Here is a 16,890-nt window from a genome sequence, read left to right as displayed (position 1 = left end):
ACTTTTTTTTACAATTTTCTTATTTAAAAGTATGGCCACTTTGTAATCAAGTCATATATTTGGCAATATTTTGGTAAGAAATGTCAAATTTTAAAATTTAATAGATTTAATGCCAGAACCATTATAATTTTAGAACAAGGAGCAATGACAAATGTAATTTTAGTGAATTCCCTCTTGATATTCTAAAGCTCAACCAGTAAAATTATATTTACATATTATAAAATATTTTCATCAATTTTACTCTACCAGGTAATTAATCTCAACTAAAATGTTATGTTAAGAAAAAATATATTAACTAATGAAATCAGGTAGAATCTTAAAAACTAAGCTGTTCTGGGGGCACCTGGCTGACTCAGTTAAGCATCAGACTTCAGCTCAGTTCATGATCTCGGGGTCCTGAGATTGAGCCCCACATCCAGCTCCATGCTCAGCACGGAGTCTGCTTGTCCCTCTCCCTTTCCCTATGCCCCTTCCCCTGCTCGTACTCGCTCTAATAAAATCTTAAAAAAAAAAAAAACAACTGTTCTTACATAAGAAGATGGTTACAATGTAATGCTATTATATACTGAAAAAATACGTTTTTAGAATAAAAATATATTCTAAAACTATAGTATGAGCACTATAAAATTATAAATGAAGAACTTAATAAAAGTGAAATTTTAAATGTATAAATTAAGAAACACTGAAGACATAAAAAATGTGATTGTTATAAACCATAGCATTATACATACTATTGATATCTTAATGTTGACCTTTCTCTACCACATTATATAAAGATTCTCTAAATTTGTTTCAAATCTATCATTAGTATTATTTAACTAGCAGGAACACTTCCTTTGAAAGGAATTTTGAGAAGAAATCCTTCACAAAGCTAATAGCTATACCACAATCTATTCTGTAAATCTGTACTCTACTAACAAAATGTTGGAAAGAAAAATGTATCTTATTTAAACAAACCTCTCTGGTTTGGAGAAGACCAGTTAATTCTTGTTCTGTTTCTTTTAATTCTTCAGCAATCTTCTCAAATTGTTTCTTTTCATCTAAAAGCTTTTGGTTTTCTGCCTATTTAAGAACATTAACAAATCATGATAGCCAAAGTACACACATATTCAAAATAATCAAACTGCCTAACTAGAACAAAGAGAATTATGAGTTTCTCTCTGGCTAAATTAAAAAAAAGAGAGAGAGAAAACAAGTCATAATTAAGTACATTCTAAAACTACATATGATGACAGAAGATTCAATGGACAGAGCCCTGAAATTTTTCAATGAAAAAAAAAATCATACAGGTCATTGAATTCAAACCTTATCTTATACATAAATCACTCCAATTTATTACCATTTATCGGTCACTAACTATTCCATCAATCCTGTTTGTCCTTATATTGTACTAAAATGTGCTTCCCTGTAACTTTCATGCAGTGGTCATTGTTCTGCTTTCCTTAGTCACAAAGAAGTCTAATTCCTTTTTAAATGACAGCTAACAAATATTTGAAGAGAGTCATTAACACTCCCTAACTTTTCTCTTAACTATTCTAAAATCTCTAATTCTTATTATCATTCTTCCGATGAAATGGTTTTGCTTTATTCCCTCAAGATGGACTCACTTTGTCAATACACAATTTTAAGTAAGGTATCAAGAATTAAATTCAATGTTCTATACAACCAAGTTGAACAACCCACAGTTGAAAGGCCAAATCCAGTCACTGCTTGTTTTTAATAAAGTTTTACTGTAATACAGCCAATATGTTTATGTATTGTATATTCCCATTTTACCTTATAACAACAAAGTTGAATAGCTACAACAGAGATCAATATAGCCCACAAAGCCTAAAAATTTGCTACTGGCTGTTTAGATAAAAATTTTGTCAACCTCCACTTCAGATGAGTCCCATACGATAGGACTCTCTGCAATAATAGGAACATATGATAGTAACTGAGCACTTCAAATGTGGCTACTGGAGCTGAGGAACTGACTTTTAAATTTGGTCTACTCTAATTGATTTAAATTTAAATGCCACATTTGGATAGTAGCTACTATACTGAATAGCATAGCTCTAGAAACTAAGCAAGACTAAGTATAAAATAACCATTATTTCTTTAGTTATGGGTACTTAATTACTATCAATTCCTCCTGTTATTCAGAGAGTGTATACACACACACACACACACACACACACACACATATATATATACACTCAATTTTTATGTTGTTTACTCAAGCATGAAATCATAACAATTTCATTAAAGGCCTGGCAATAAATGTCCTATATTAATAATAAAAAACTACTAATTGACACCAAACCCTGCCTCCCTGCATGCTGGAGGTGCATTTCCACTAGGGCAAGTCCACCTGAGAATCAGCGCAACAGGCCCCTCCCCCAGAAGACCAGCACAAACAACTCACTCACACCAAGTTTATAGATCATAGAGGGCTGCAAAGCTTCAGCTCTTAGGGAAAACAGTATATAGCACTCTGTATTTTTATTATTTTTTCAGTTATTTACTTATTTTTTCAAATCTTTTCTTTATTCATTTTTAATTTTCCTATATATACTTTGTATTTTTTTTGTTTCCTTTAATTGTATTTTAGTGTGTGTGTGTGTCTTTCTTATTTTGGGATCTAGTTTTTATTTTTATTTATTTTTAACAAGCAGACCAAAACAAACCCAGGATCTAGTTTTTTTTGGTTTTTTTGTTGTTATCATTGTTTTTGTTGTCTTTTTCTCTTTCTTTCTTTCTTTTCTGAACAAAATGATGACACAGAGAAATTCACCCCAAAAGAAAAAACAGGAAGTAGTACTCACAGCCAGGGATTTAATCAATACAGATAAGTGAGCTGTCTGAACTAGAATTTAAAAGAACAATTATAAAGATACTAACTGGGCTTGAAAAAAGCATAGAAGACACTAGGGAATCTCTTACTGTAGAGATAAAAACCAAAATCTAGTCAGGCCAAAATTAAAAATGCTATAATCAAGATGCAGTCCCAAGTGGATGACATAAAAACCAGGATGAATGAAAAAGAAGAGTGAATCAGTGATATAGAAGATAAAATTATGGAAAATAATGAAACTGAAAAGAAGAGGAAAGAACACTATTAGATCACGAAGGTAGACTTAGGGAATTCAGCAATTCCATAAAGTGAAATAATATCCATAACATAGGAGGTCCCAGAAGAAGCAGAGTGGGGAAAAAGGGGCAAAAGGTTTATTTAAACAAATTATACCTGAGAACTTCCCTAATCTGGGGAAGGAAACAGGCATTCAAGTCCAAGAAGCACAGAGAACTACCCTCAAAAATCAACAAAAATAGGTCAACACCTCAACATATTACAGTGAAACTTGCAAATTACAAAGATAAAGAGAAAATCCTGAAAGCGTCTCAGGACAAGAGGTCCTCAACCTACAAGGGAAGACACATATGGCTGGCAGCGTACCTGTCCACAGACTCCTGGCAGGCCAGAAAGAACTGGCAGGTTATATTCAATGTGTTAAATGGGAAAAATATGCAGCAAGAATACTTTACCCAGCAAGGCTGTCATTCAGAATAGAAAGAGAGAGAAAGTTTCCAAGACAAACAAAAATTAAGGAATTCGTGAACACTAAACCAGCCCTGCAAGAAATATCAAAGTGGACCCTTTGAGCAGAAAGAGAGACCAAAAGTAACAACCACCAGAAAGGAACAGAGGCAATCTATAGGAAGAGCAACTTTACAGGTAATACAATGGCACTAAATATATCTTTCAATAATTACTCTCAATGTAAATGGACTAAATGCTCCAAACAAAAGATGTGGGTACAGAATGGATTTAAAAAAAGACCCATCAATATGTTGCTTACAAGAATCTCATTTTAGACTCAAAGACACCTCCAGATTGAAAATGAGGGGGTGGAGAACCATTTAGCACGCTAATGGACATCAAACAAAAGCTGCAGTAGCCATCCTTATACCAGACGAACTGGATTTTAAACCAAAGACTGTAGTAAGAGCTGAAGAAAGACACTATATCATAATAAAGGGGTCTATCTGACAAGAAGATCTAACAATTATAAATATTTATGCCCCCAACTTAGGAGCAGCCAAATATATAAATTAATAACAAATTTAAGAAACTCATTAACAATAATAGTAGAGGACTTTAACACTTCACTTACAACTGTGGACAGATCACCTAAGCCAAAGATCAACAGGGAAACAAGAGCTTTGAATGACACACTGGACCAGATGGACTTAACAGATATATTCAGAGAAATTAATCCTAAAGCAGCAGAATACACATTCTTTTCAAGTGCACATGGAACATTATCCAGAACAGATCACAAACTAGGTCATAAATCAGGACTCAGATGGTACAAAAATATTGAGATCATACAATGGGTACTTTCAGACCACAGTGCTATGAAACTTGAAGTGAACTGCAAGATAAAATTTGGAAGAACCACAAATACAAGGAGGTTAAAAAACATCCTACTAAAGAATGAATGGGTCAACAAGGACATTAAAAGAAGAATTAAAAAACACATGGAAGCAAATGAAAATGAAAACATGACAGTTCAAAACTTTTGGAACGCAGCAAAGGTGGTCCTAAGAGGGAAGTACAGGTCTTCCTCAAGAAGCAAAAGTCTCAAATACACAACCTAACCTTACACCTAAAGGAGCTAGAAAAATAACAGCAAATAAAGCTTAAATCCAGCAGGAGAAGAGAAATAATAAAGATTAGAGCAGAAATAAATGACACAGAAATAAAAAAAAAAAATCACAGAACAAATCAACATAAGTAGGAGCTGGTTCTTTGAAAGAATTAACAAGTTTGATTAACCCCTGGTCAGACTTATCGAAAAGAAGAGAAAGGACCCAAATTAAAAAAAATCACCAATGAAAGAAGAGAAATCACAACCACCACCACAGAAATACAATTATAAAAGATTATGAGCAATTATCTGCCAAGAAATTAAGTAATCTGAAGGAAATAGATGCATTCCTAGAAATATAAAACTACAAAAACTGAAACAGGAAGAAATAGAAAACCTGAACAGACCCATAACCAGCAAGAAAATTGAAGCAGTAATCAAAAGTCTCCCAACAAACAAGAGTGCAGGGCCAGATGGCTTCCCAGTGGAATTCTACCAAACATTTAAAGAAGAATTAATATGTATTCTTCCAAAACTGTTCCAAAAAATAGAAATGGAAGGAAAACGTCCAAACTCATTCTACAAGGCCAGCATTACCATGAGCCCAAAACCACACAAAGACCCCACTAAAAGGAGAATTAACAATATCCTTGATGAACATGGATGCCAAAATTCTCAACAAGATACTGGCTGATAGGATCCAACAGTACATTAAAAGGATTATTCACCATGACCAAGTGGGATTTATTCCTAGGCTGCAGGGGTGGTTCAACATCCACAAATCCATCAACATGATACCCCACATTAATAAAAGAATAAGAATCATATGATCCTCTCAACAGATGCAGAAAAAGCATCTGATAAAATACAGCATCCTTTCTTGATAAAAACGCTCCACGATGTAGGCATAAAGGGAACATACCTCAACTTCATAAAAGCCATATACGGAAGACCCACAGTGAATATCATCCTCAACAGGTGAAAAACTGAGAGCTTTTCCCCTAAGGTCAGGAACATGACAGGGATGTCCACTCTTACCACTGTTGTATAACAGTACTAGAGTCCTAGCCTCAGCAATCAGAAAACAAAAAGAAATAAAAGGCATCCAAATCATCAAAGAAGAAGGCAAACTTTCACTCTTCCCAGATGACAGGATACTCTATGTAGAAAACCCAAAAGATTCCACCAAAAAACTGCTAGAACTGATACAGGAATTCAGCAAAGTCACAGGATATTAAAAAAAAAAAATCAATGCACAGAAGTCTGCTGCATTTCTATACACTAACAATGAAGCAGCAGAAAGAGAAATAAAAGAATCTATTCCATTTACAATTGCACCAAAAATCATAAGATAACTAAGGAATAAACCTAATGAAACAGGTAAAAGATCTGTACTCTGAAAACTATACAACACTTATGAAAGAAATTGAGGAAGACACAAAAAAATGGAAATATTCCATGCTCATGGATCGGATGAACAAATATTGTTAAAATGTCTATGCTACCCAAAGCAATCTATAGATTCAATGCTATCCCTATCAAAATGCCACCAGCATCTTTCACAGAGCTGGAACAAACAATTCTAAAAATTTTTATAAAGATTTTATTTATTTACTTGACAGAGAGAGCAAGAGAGCACAAGCTGGGGGAGCAGCAGAGGGAGAGAAGCAGGCTCCCTGCTGAGCAGGAAGTCTAATGTAGGGCACGATCCCAGGACCCTGGGATTATGACCTGAGCCAAAGGCAGACGCTTAACTCCTAAGCCACCCAGGTGCCCCCAGAAACAATTCTAAAATTTGTATGGAACCAGAAAAGACCCCGAAATATCAGAGGAATGTTGAAAAAGAAAAGCAAAGCTGGAGGCATCACATTTCCAGACCTCAAGATGTATTACAAAGCTGTGATCATCAAGACAGTATGGTACTGACACAAAACAGACACATAGATGAATGGAATAGAATAGAGAACCCAGAAACGGACACTCAACTCTATGGCCAACTAATCTTTGACAAAGCAGGAAAGAATATCCAACAGAAAAAAACAGTCTTTTCAACAAATGGTGCTGGGAAAATTGGATAGCCACATGTAGAAGAATGAAACTGGACCGTTTTCTTACAACATACACAAAAATAAAATCATAATGGATGACAGGATCAAAATCCTAGAGGAGAACACAGGCAGCAACCTCTTTAACCTCAGTCGTAGCAACTTCTTGCTAAGCACATCTCCAGAGGCAAGGGAAACAAAAGTAAAAATGAACTACTGGGACTGCATAAGGATAAAAAGCTTTTACACAGCAAAGAAAACAATCAACAAAACTGAAAGGCAACCTACAGAATGGGAGAAGATATTCACAAATGACATATCAGATAAAGGGCTAGTATCCAAAATCTATAAAGAAATTATCAAACTCAACACCCAAAAAACAAAAATCCAATCAAGAAATGGGCAGAAGACATGAACAGATATTTTTCCAAAGAAGACATCCAGATGGCTAACAGACAGGAAAAAATGCTCAACATCACCTGGGATGCATCAGGGAAATACAAATTAAAAAAATGAGATACCACTTCACACCTGTCAGATGACTAAAATTAACAACTCAGGAAACAAGAGATGTTGGTGAGGATTCAGAGAAAGGGGAACCGTCTTACACTGTCAGTGGGAATGCATATTGCTGCAGCCATTCTGGAAAACAGTATGGAGGTTCCTCAAAAAGTTAAAAATAAAACTACCCCTCGACCCAACAATTGCACTACTAGGTATTTATCCAAAGGATACAAATATAGTGATTCAAAGGGGTATATGCACCCCAATGTTTAGAGCAGCAATGTCCACAATAGCCAAACTATGGAAAGAGCCCACATGTCCATCAACAGATAAATGGATAAAGAAGATGTGGTACATATACAATGGAATATTACTCAGCCATCAAAAAGAATGAAATCTTGCCATTTGCAATGATGTGGATGGAACTAGAGGGTATTATGCTAAGCAAAATAAGTCAGTCAGAGAAATACAAACACCATATGATTTCACTCATATATGGAATTTAAGAAACGAAACTGATGAAAATAGGGGAAGCGAAGGAAAAATAAGATAAAAACAGAGAAAGGGGCAAACCATAAGAGACTCTTAATTCTAGGAAACAAACTGAGGGTTGCTGGAGGGGAGGTGGGTGGGGGGATAGGGTAATTGGATGATAGGCATCAAGGAGGGCACTTGATGTAATGAGCCCTAGGTGTTATATGCAACTGATGAATCACTAAATTCTACACCTGAAACTAATACATTGTATGTTAACTAAATTGAATTTAAATAAAAACTTTTTTTAAAAACCTACTAATTGTAATTAAAGAGTCTGAATTTTATCAATAGGCAATGTGAAGCTATTTAAGACCAACTATAAAGCTACAGTAATCAAGACACTGATATATTGGTGAACTGATAACAAATAGATCAAGAAAACAGAAATAGTCCAGAAACAGAACCACACAAATATGGCCAATTGTTTTTATAAATGTGCAAAAGCAACTCAATGGAAAAAAGGAATCTTTTCAACAAATGGTAATATCCCCAAGATCAATCCAAGTATTTAAATCTTAAATATCTCTCAAAACCATCCATTTTTTTCTCACCACCACCTCCCAGCCTAAGCTATAATCATCTCTCCTCTGGCTACTGTGATTGTCTGTCTACTTAACTGTTCTATCTTCATATACTGTTCTCAATATTGCAAGACAAATGAGATTTTCAAAACGCAAACCAAGTCACTCCCTACTGAAATTCTTTAGAGCTTTCCATTCCTCTTAGGATAAATATAAAATCATCTTGATATGATTCAAAAGGCCATGAATTGCCATGCTCCTACTACCTTAACTCTCTAGCCTCATTTTGCACCACTCTCCTTTTCACTCCATGTTGCACTCACCATACTCCTTCCTATCAAAGGAACTTTACACATTATATGTCCTCTACCTGATAAGCTCTTCCCTTCCTTATCTGGATTTCAGTTCAATCTTTACTTTTTCAAAAAGAGGCTCTTCTAATCTAACTAGCTGAAGTCCCTTAATTATAGGCCTCATAGCACTGCCTTTATTAGCACTCTACTTTATTGCCTTTGTCACCATTTTAATATTACCTTTGAATGATTGCTTATATTTAAGTGTGATATTTCATGACTGTAGATCCATGAAAGCAGTATATGCATCCATTTGCTCCCAACTGTACCCCCAGGGTACAACATAAAAGAAACTCAACATATGTTTGCTAAATGGGCAAATATATTGTTTTATTTATTCCTTACAACTACCCCATTAGATGTGTACAATTATTTTCCCTATTTCATAGATGGAAAACTGAGGCATCAAGAGTTTAGTTAATTTGCTCTCGGTCATATAGCTAAGAAGTAAAGAGCTGGATAGCAATCAAAACATTACAATTTTAAAGACCAAGATATTGTGTTCTATTGCTGTCCAAATATAACAAAACCCTAAACCAGTCCTTATCTGCTTCGGAGTGAATCTTATAGTAAAAATAATGCTTAGTATTCATTCATTCAACAAATATTTATAAAGTGTCGGTCACTGTGCTAAGTAAATACTAAGGTTACAAAGAAAACAGGATATGGGTTCTTAGCCCTTATGGGAGCATACCTTCATTCCACTATTTATTTACTGAGGACCTACTATATACCGCCTACTGTGCGAAGTAAGGATGAGTCAAAAGGGTGAATAAAGCTTTAAACAATTATACCAAAAGTAAATTAATTCCATTTGTGTTAAGTGCTATAAAAAAAAGTTCAGGGTGGCTATAGGCACAAGCCATACAGAGATCTAAACTAGATGAGAGGTTTATAGATAATATCAAGAGAGATTACCTAAACTGATATTCAAGCTGAGACTTGAAGTATAACAAAAAAAATAAGAATGCATTATCAAATCTGAAAGAAGTGTAAACATTATTATTCACAAGAGTTCAAGTAAAGCAATTCGGTGGAGAAAGGAAAAGCATTTGGAAATAATGCTTCCCAAGAGATGGAAGAATTAGGAGTTGCAAAATCAGGTAGAGATGCAATAGGTTAAACCCAAAATCAAATATCTGTAATCATAAACAATATTATATAGGGGTTGGCAAACTATAGCCTGCTAGATAAAATCAACCTACAGTCTCTTTTTGTAGGCCCTTGACCTAAGAATAATTTTTACATTTTTACAAGTTTGTTAAAAATAAAGGAGAAGAGGACAAGAAGGGGGAGGGGAGGTGTGGAAATAGGAAGAGAAGAGAATTAACATTCTGTATATAGACCACAAAGCCTAAAATATTTATTCTCCAGTCCTTTAAAAAAGTTTGCTGCTCATGCTCCACACATTGTAATCAATTAAAACATAATTTTGCCTATCCCAACAAATTCATTAAACATGATTCTGTCTAAACACTAAACACAGTTACTGAATATACAACATATATATCTTCCCCAAAATTGTAGCTTTGTGGCTCAAAGGTATCACAGGCATATCAAATTTACTATCAGTAAATCAGTAATGTCACATGCATATTTGATCTTACTTAAATGTACTGCCAACACACAAATAAATAAACACCTTCACCAGGACAGTTTTCAAAATATATTGAATTTGGTATAGATAAGAATGTGGCTTTACTAAAACACAAATGTATTTTTTATATTTTAGCTGAAAACACTAATATAAAACATCTATAGTGTGAGAGTCTAAGTCAGTGGATTCAATATTATTTTGAAAAGTAACTGGTCTATATTAACAAGAGAAATTGTACACTTACCAAGATTTTTTTCAATTCTTCAAGTTCTACTTCTTTGTTATTTTTAAGCTTAGTCATCTCTTCTAAAATAAACAAAAGAATAAAAAGGTGTTAAAATCAGATTAAAAGAACAGCAGAGACAAGAAATAAGAATACCATCATTTTAAAGGGAAAAAAACAGAGATGGGTTAGTGAAACTAAAGCACCATAAAGCACAGAGGAAGTTGAAATGGAACTACACAAAAATGATAAATATTAATAGGAATGTTTCTATAAAGTAGAATTCCACAACCAAATGAACTCAAGTTCATTAACCAAAATAAGCAATGGATCTGTATAAAACATATTTGGGATGAAGTCACACAGCATGTGCCTTTACCTTTACTTCATCACTGTCTAAGTATCTGACCTCTAAATCTTCACTCCAAACTAAAAAGGAGAAGTGATCCACTTTTCTCAAGCTAATTCTGACCATTGTACTCTGGACCTCAATATTCCTACCTCCTCTGAGACTTTAGTTGCTATGTTATCTCTCTTAGAGGAAACTTTAAATTCCCCCATCCCTTCTAAACATCTATTTGAATACAAAACAATCTGATGGACCTGTCTGCCCTTTCATACTACCATCAAATTTCTTACTTTGTTTTGCAGACAAATTCCTGTTTGTTATGTATGCATTTCTTTCTTAGCTCCATGCAAAACGAATGCCTATCTCATTACATTAATTACGCCTCTTATTAAATTAACAAAACTATGATCTTAAAGATCATCAATAACCATTTTGCGGTATAATTCTCAGTCCTCTTTATTGTGGAGCTTTCTGGCATTTGATGTTATTAACTACTCTACTTTTCTCCCTTTGATTTTCAAGACCTTGCATTATTTGCATTTCCTGTCCTCTCTAACTCCTGCTCCTATTTTCTTTGCTGACACCCTTTTTTTCTACCCTAAATAATAGCACTCTACAATGCTTTTTTTTCCTATCTTCTATTAATTCAGTATTAGGTTAATTAATTTTAAAATATTTCCAGCTCAAACCTCCTTTCTTCTCCTTTCTTAGATTTTTTTAACTGCCTACAAAGTTCCCAAATGATGTCTAGCTGTCACCTAAAATTTTATTGTATCTGAAACATTGTCCTTCCTCACTGTTACAGGTTTTTAATAACTGGAGATATAAGAGATTTGCTGGAAGTTTCCCAGACTCTTTACATTAAAAATAAACAAAAAATTTGTAATAATTGCCCATTGTTTTTAAGGAAAAAAATCAACAAAATATAAAATGCCACCATGGACTCTCAAAGAAAAACCTGTCACAAGCAAAACTTATTTAACCACATGATTTCATTTTAGGTAAAAAAAAAAATTTTTTTCAAACTCAAGGACTGATTAAAGATAGTAGACTAAGCACGTCTCCACATTTTCTCACCCCCAATCCCTTTTTAAAAGACGCAAAAAATAGATATATTACAACATTAATAAAACCAGACCACCATGAACAAACCAAAAAGTTGAAGAATCCTGGCAGGGAGAGGGGGACCCACATTAATTCAATGAAGGCTATGTGAAACACCTAGACCATACCTCCCACCACACAGCCCACCTCAAGTTTAATAAAAGATTCAGGAATTGAGGCAAAGGGATGCAGCAGTGCCCCAAACAGCTCATGATCTCTAAGCAAAATAAACATCTCCTAAACCCAAAAGATTAGCTACCAAGCCCACCTTTCCTTATAGTACCTTTCATCTCCCCCTTTCCCACCCCACATAATCAGAAAAATCAGATTATAACGTATGTGGGTGAAAAAAAGATTTTCAAATATTTAGATGAGTAAATAATCAAGAATCAACAATTAGTGAAGAAAAGCAAAACCATAAAAGAGAGGCACCAAATTCAATTAAGAGAACTAAAATAAAATCCAAGAAGGAATTAATAAAGCAAACAGAAGCAGATATTTTGCTAAGTATAGTATGTTCCAACAGCGTATAATATACACAAAATAAATCACCTAGAGCTCTTAGAAACTTAAAATTTGACAACTAAAACTTTAAAAATAGAAAAATAAACATAACTAAAGACTGAAATAGCAGGGGGAAACCAAAAAAATTTCCCCCAAATTCCCCCCCAAAATAACTAAAAGTTAGAAAGTATAAAAAGAAATTTTAAAATATAAAGGATAGATCCAGAATTTCTAAAATCTACCTGTCAGAACTTACAGAGAGAATAATGACACTAGAAAAGAAAAAAATAAGAGAAAAATTTTCAGGGCTGAAGACAGATAAAATGTCCTCAGATTCATGAGCTCACCAAATGCTAGCATTAAGTGTGATATGATTCCACTTTTAAAAGGTATTCTCTCATGCCTGTACCACTCAAATAGCTTCCAATCTAATTTATCCACTTTTACTTTTTTCCTATCAGCATTCCCCACCCACCATCAAATTTATCTGCCATACAGAAGTTGCAGCGGTCCTTTAAAAATGTAAACCAGATCATGTCATCCCCCTACTTAAAATCTTTTAATGGTTTTCCTTCATGTTTAGAATAAAATCAAAATTCCTTTCCTTGCTCCTACCCGATTTTGTCCTTATCACCTCATACTTATTTCATTACCCTTTTCATATCACTTCTTACACTCAGTCACATAGGCTTTCATTCAGTCACTTGAATTAACCAAGCTCCTTCACAACTCAGAGCAGTTCTACGTGAGTTTCCTTCTGACTGAAAAGCTCTCTCCAACTCACATGCTGTACCTCACTAAATCTCATTTATGAGGTCAGCTAAAGGTCATGCCTTATCACCAAATCTAAATTAGGCCCTATTATTCTCTTACATGGTTTCATTTTCATTGTCTTCATAGCACTTATCCTAATTTGTAATTAAATATTTGTTATTTTATATATGTCATCAAATAAGAAGCAATAGAAAACACTAGAGGGAGAATTTGTTACATAACAGAGTAAAAGCAAACATAGGTACAGATACAGAAAAATAACCACAGGAGTAAAACCTATTTAGGGCAACATTAGACTAAATTGAAGAGAGGAGACATATGAAGAAACAAAGCAAACTACCAAGTCAAAAACAGAATAAATTGACAAAGACTTTGTATTTACAGTTGGTTTTAATTTGCTTTGTCTGCACTACTTTTTAAATGAGCAATAAAAGGTGATATTTAAAGAGTTCACGCTCAAACAATGAGATGACTCTTAAATTTACAACACAGAATAGTCAGATTTGTATTTTTAAAGGAACACTCTAGCATCAGTGCAGAGAATCAACAAGAGACAAGACTAGAAACAAAAATACTGATTCTCAAGCTATTACAATTAGTATTAGTCAGAGGTGTATGGTCCAGACCTAATACCAAGATATAAGAGGTAGAGCAGACTTTATCTGTGCAGAAAAAAAGTGGCCTTAGAATGAGTCAATGACTGAGACTGCTGAGGGAATGATGGAGGCTGATGGAGGAATATTCTAAGCAAGACGTAAGCTTAAGAATATACCATCAAGGAAGAATGAAAAGCATAATCAGGAAACAAAGCAATAAGAATAAGGGCTATTTCAGGTTATTCCGGTGGCGGAGCGGCGGATGACCCTGTGCCTGGCAAAATGGAGCTCGAGGCCATGAGCAGATATACCAGCCCAGTGAACCCTGCTGTCTTCCCCCATCTGACTGTGGTGCCAATTGGCATGTTCTTTACCGCCTGGTTCTTCGTTTATGAGGTTACCTCTACCAAGTACACTATCTACAAAGAGCTCCTCATCTCCTTGGTGGCCTCACTCTTCATGGGCTTTGGAGTCCTCTTCCTGCTGCTCTGGGTTGGCATCTACGTATGAGCTCCCAAGGGTTCCAACCAGGAGCTTCACTGAATTCCTGCTTTTGTAAATTAATTTTTTTACTGTTGCTGGAAGTGTCCCACCTGCTGCTCCCAATAAAGGCAGATGTGTGACCATCAAAAAAAAAAAAAAAAAAAAGAATAAGGGCTATTTCAGCAAGAAAAAAGGTTACGAAAATAAGGCAAACCTTCTGTTTGTATTCTATTAAATACAACAAGGGATGAACAAAGATGAAGACAAATGAGGACGATCTGAAACACGGTTTGATGATTTATCTGCCAAATACAACTTGTGTTCCATTATGTTACTCACATGCATCCCTCTGGCAGACTAAGAGAATGTGCTGGAATCTTAAAACCAGGAAAGAAAAAATAAGGGCTAGAACTGTTCTAGGTCTGTGGAGATGAAGAAAAAGGGAATGATTCAAAAGACAAAGTTACATTATGTACATTTTATGAGCTAGATATTAAAAGTTAGAAACAATAGCACTGGATAACCAATTAGAAGAGAAAGATAAGGGAGAAAAAAGAGAAAAGAATATCATCCAAGATTCCGATTTTGAGAACTATACTTTTAACCAAAGAAGGAAATAAGCTAATGCTGATCACTTATGTCATTGTTAACACTGCTCTTCTACATAAAATGCTTTCCACATTCCACCATTCTCTACAATTACGCAAAGCCTCTTTATACCTTAAAGTCTACTTTTAAAATCTACCTCTTCTATAAAGTCTTTTCCAATTCTGCAGTCTACACTGATACCTTTGGCTTCCTCTTGTCATCAGCATTAACACATCTCCATCAGCAACAAATCTGTGAGAATTCACCCCAAATACATAAATATGTATAAAACACAAATACATATTTATATATCATATACAATTTTAAAATAGAAATACATGTATTGTGATATTCATTATAAAACATATGAAAAGCATAAAATAAATAGAAGGTCCAATATTCCCTTCTCTTATCCTAACAGAATTCTTGCTCATTCCCTCATTTTGGCAACACTGTTCTAATGATTTTATGTATTCAAATTTCCCCCCCAATATAGAGATTTCTCAAGACCATGGTACTTTACATCTTGTGTATGTTCCCACAGCACCTAAGATAATGCTAAGAAACACACATAGAACTGCTTCACAGTTCTAGAAGAATTCTTTATCCAAACTTCTCTTAATATATTGCTCTGAGATTAGAAGGAAAGATGGCAGAGGAGTAGGGGACCCTATTTCAACTGGTCCCCGGAATTGAGCTGGATATCTACCAGACCACTCTGAGCACCCACGAAACCAGCCTGAGATGTAAGAAGATCTGGACCTCTACAAACAGAATATTGCAGGCAGTTGGTTTTGAGGCACGAAGCAGGGAACCCTGATTCCGTGGGCAGATATCGGAGAATAAATGGCAGCGGGAGGGTGCCTGGCCATGGGGATCCTACACTGCCGGTGAGCAACAGCCTTGCTCGCTGGGGAGGGGGCAGAGACTTGCAGACCGGTAGCGGTGGGGAAACGACTTTAGGGCAGCCCCTGGGGTGGCAACCTGGAGCGGAGCAGCAGGGTCGCGTGGGCGAACTGGGAGCGGCTGGTGGTTTTAGAAGCACAAAGGGCAGAGACGTGCTCCGATCTGGAGGCAGGACTGGGAGCACTGCAGAGGGGCGCACAACCCAGGCCACTGCAGTTTATAGCAGCACGGGCAGAAACGGAGACGGTGTGGCCTGGAGAGCTCACTGAAGACCAGATTGCGGTCTCTCTGCTCTGAGGCAGAGGGTTGGAAACGGTCTCTTCTGCTCTGACTCGCGAAAGAGACACAGAAAGCCGCCAGAGAAAGCCACCAGAGACAAAAGCCCCCAAAACTGATTCCCGCTGAGCCCATCCCCTGCCACAGGGGAGCAGGGCAACTCTGCCCAAACAGGGTTGCCTGAGTAACAGCGTGGGCAGGCCCCTCCCACAGAAGACAGGCTGGGAAAACAAGAGGCCAGCAACCCTAAGGTCCCTAGAAAACAGGTGCATCTTGCTTGGGTTCTGGTCAATAATTTGCACTCTATACATTCCCTCAAACACCCATCAACAGAATGACTAGGAGGAGGAACCCCCAAAATAGAAAAGACTCAGAGATCATGACTTATGCTACAGATTTACAAATGGATGCAGATATAACCAGGATGTCGGAGATGGAATTCAGGCTAGCAATTGTGAAGACAATGGCTAGAATGGAGAAATCAATTAATGGCAACATAGAGTCTCTAAGAGCAGAAATGAAAGCTGAATTGGCAGAACTTAAAAATGCTATCAATGAGATCCAATCCAATCTAGATAATCTAACAGCTAGGGTAACTGAGGCAGAAGAACGAATAAGCGACCTGGAAGACAATATAATAGATAAAAAGGGAAAAGAGAGGCCAGGGGAAAACAACGCAAAATCCAAGAAAATAGAATCAGAGAAATAAGTGACACCATGAAGCGTTCCAATGTCAGAATAATTGGAATCCCGAAGGGGGGGAGAGAGAGAGAGGACTAAAAGATGTATTTGAGCAAATCATAGCTGAGAACTTCCCTAATCTGGGGAATGAAACAAACATTCGCGTCCTAGAGGCAGAGAGGACCCCTCCCAAGATCAAGGAAAACAGGCCAACA

General features: G+C 35.9%; 2 protein-coding genes across 2 annotated transcripts in view; one reads left to right on the top strand and one right to left on the bottom strand.

The window, feature by feature from the left end:
* Positions 1 to 16,890, bottom strand: part of SYCP1 (synaptonemal complex protein 1) — a 137,859-nt gene that overhangs the window by 70,083 nt on the left and 50,886 nt on the right. The window contains 2 exon segments of the mRNA XM_027583492.2: positions 958 to 1,062; positions 10,436 to 10,497. Coding sequence (XP_027439293.2) covers positions 958 to 1,062; positions 10,436 to 10,497 — 167 coding nt within the window.
* Positions 13,985 to 14,389, top strand: LOC113916698 (transmembrane protein 258). Its single transcript, XM_027583481.2, has one exon. The coding sequence runs from the start codon at positions 14,024 to 14,026 to the stop codon at positions 14,249 to 14,251; it is 228 nt and encodes a 75-aa protein (XP_027439282.2). The 5' UTR covers positions 13,985 to 14,023; the 3' UTR covers positions 14,252 to 14,389.

This window comes from Zalophus californianus, chromosome 4 (assembly GCF_009762305.2).
Source record: "Zalophus californianus isolate mZalCal1 chromosome 4, mZalCal1.pri.v2, whole genome shotgun sequence".
NCBI lineage: Eukaryota > Metazoa > Chordata > Mammalia > Carnivora > Otariidae > Zalophus > Zalophus californianus.
Note: the sequence above shows the minus strand (reverse complement) of the source record. Positions and strands in the feature narration are given on the sequence as shown.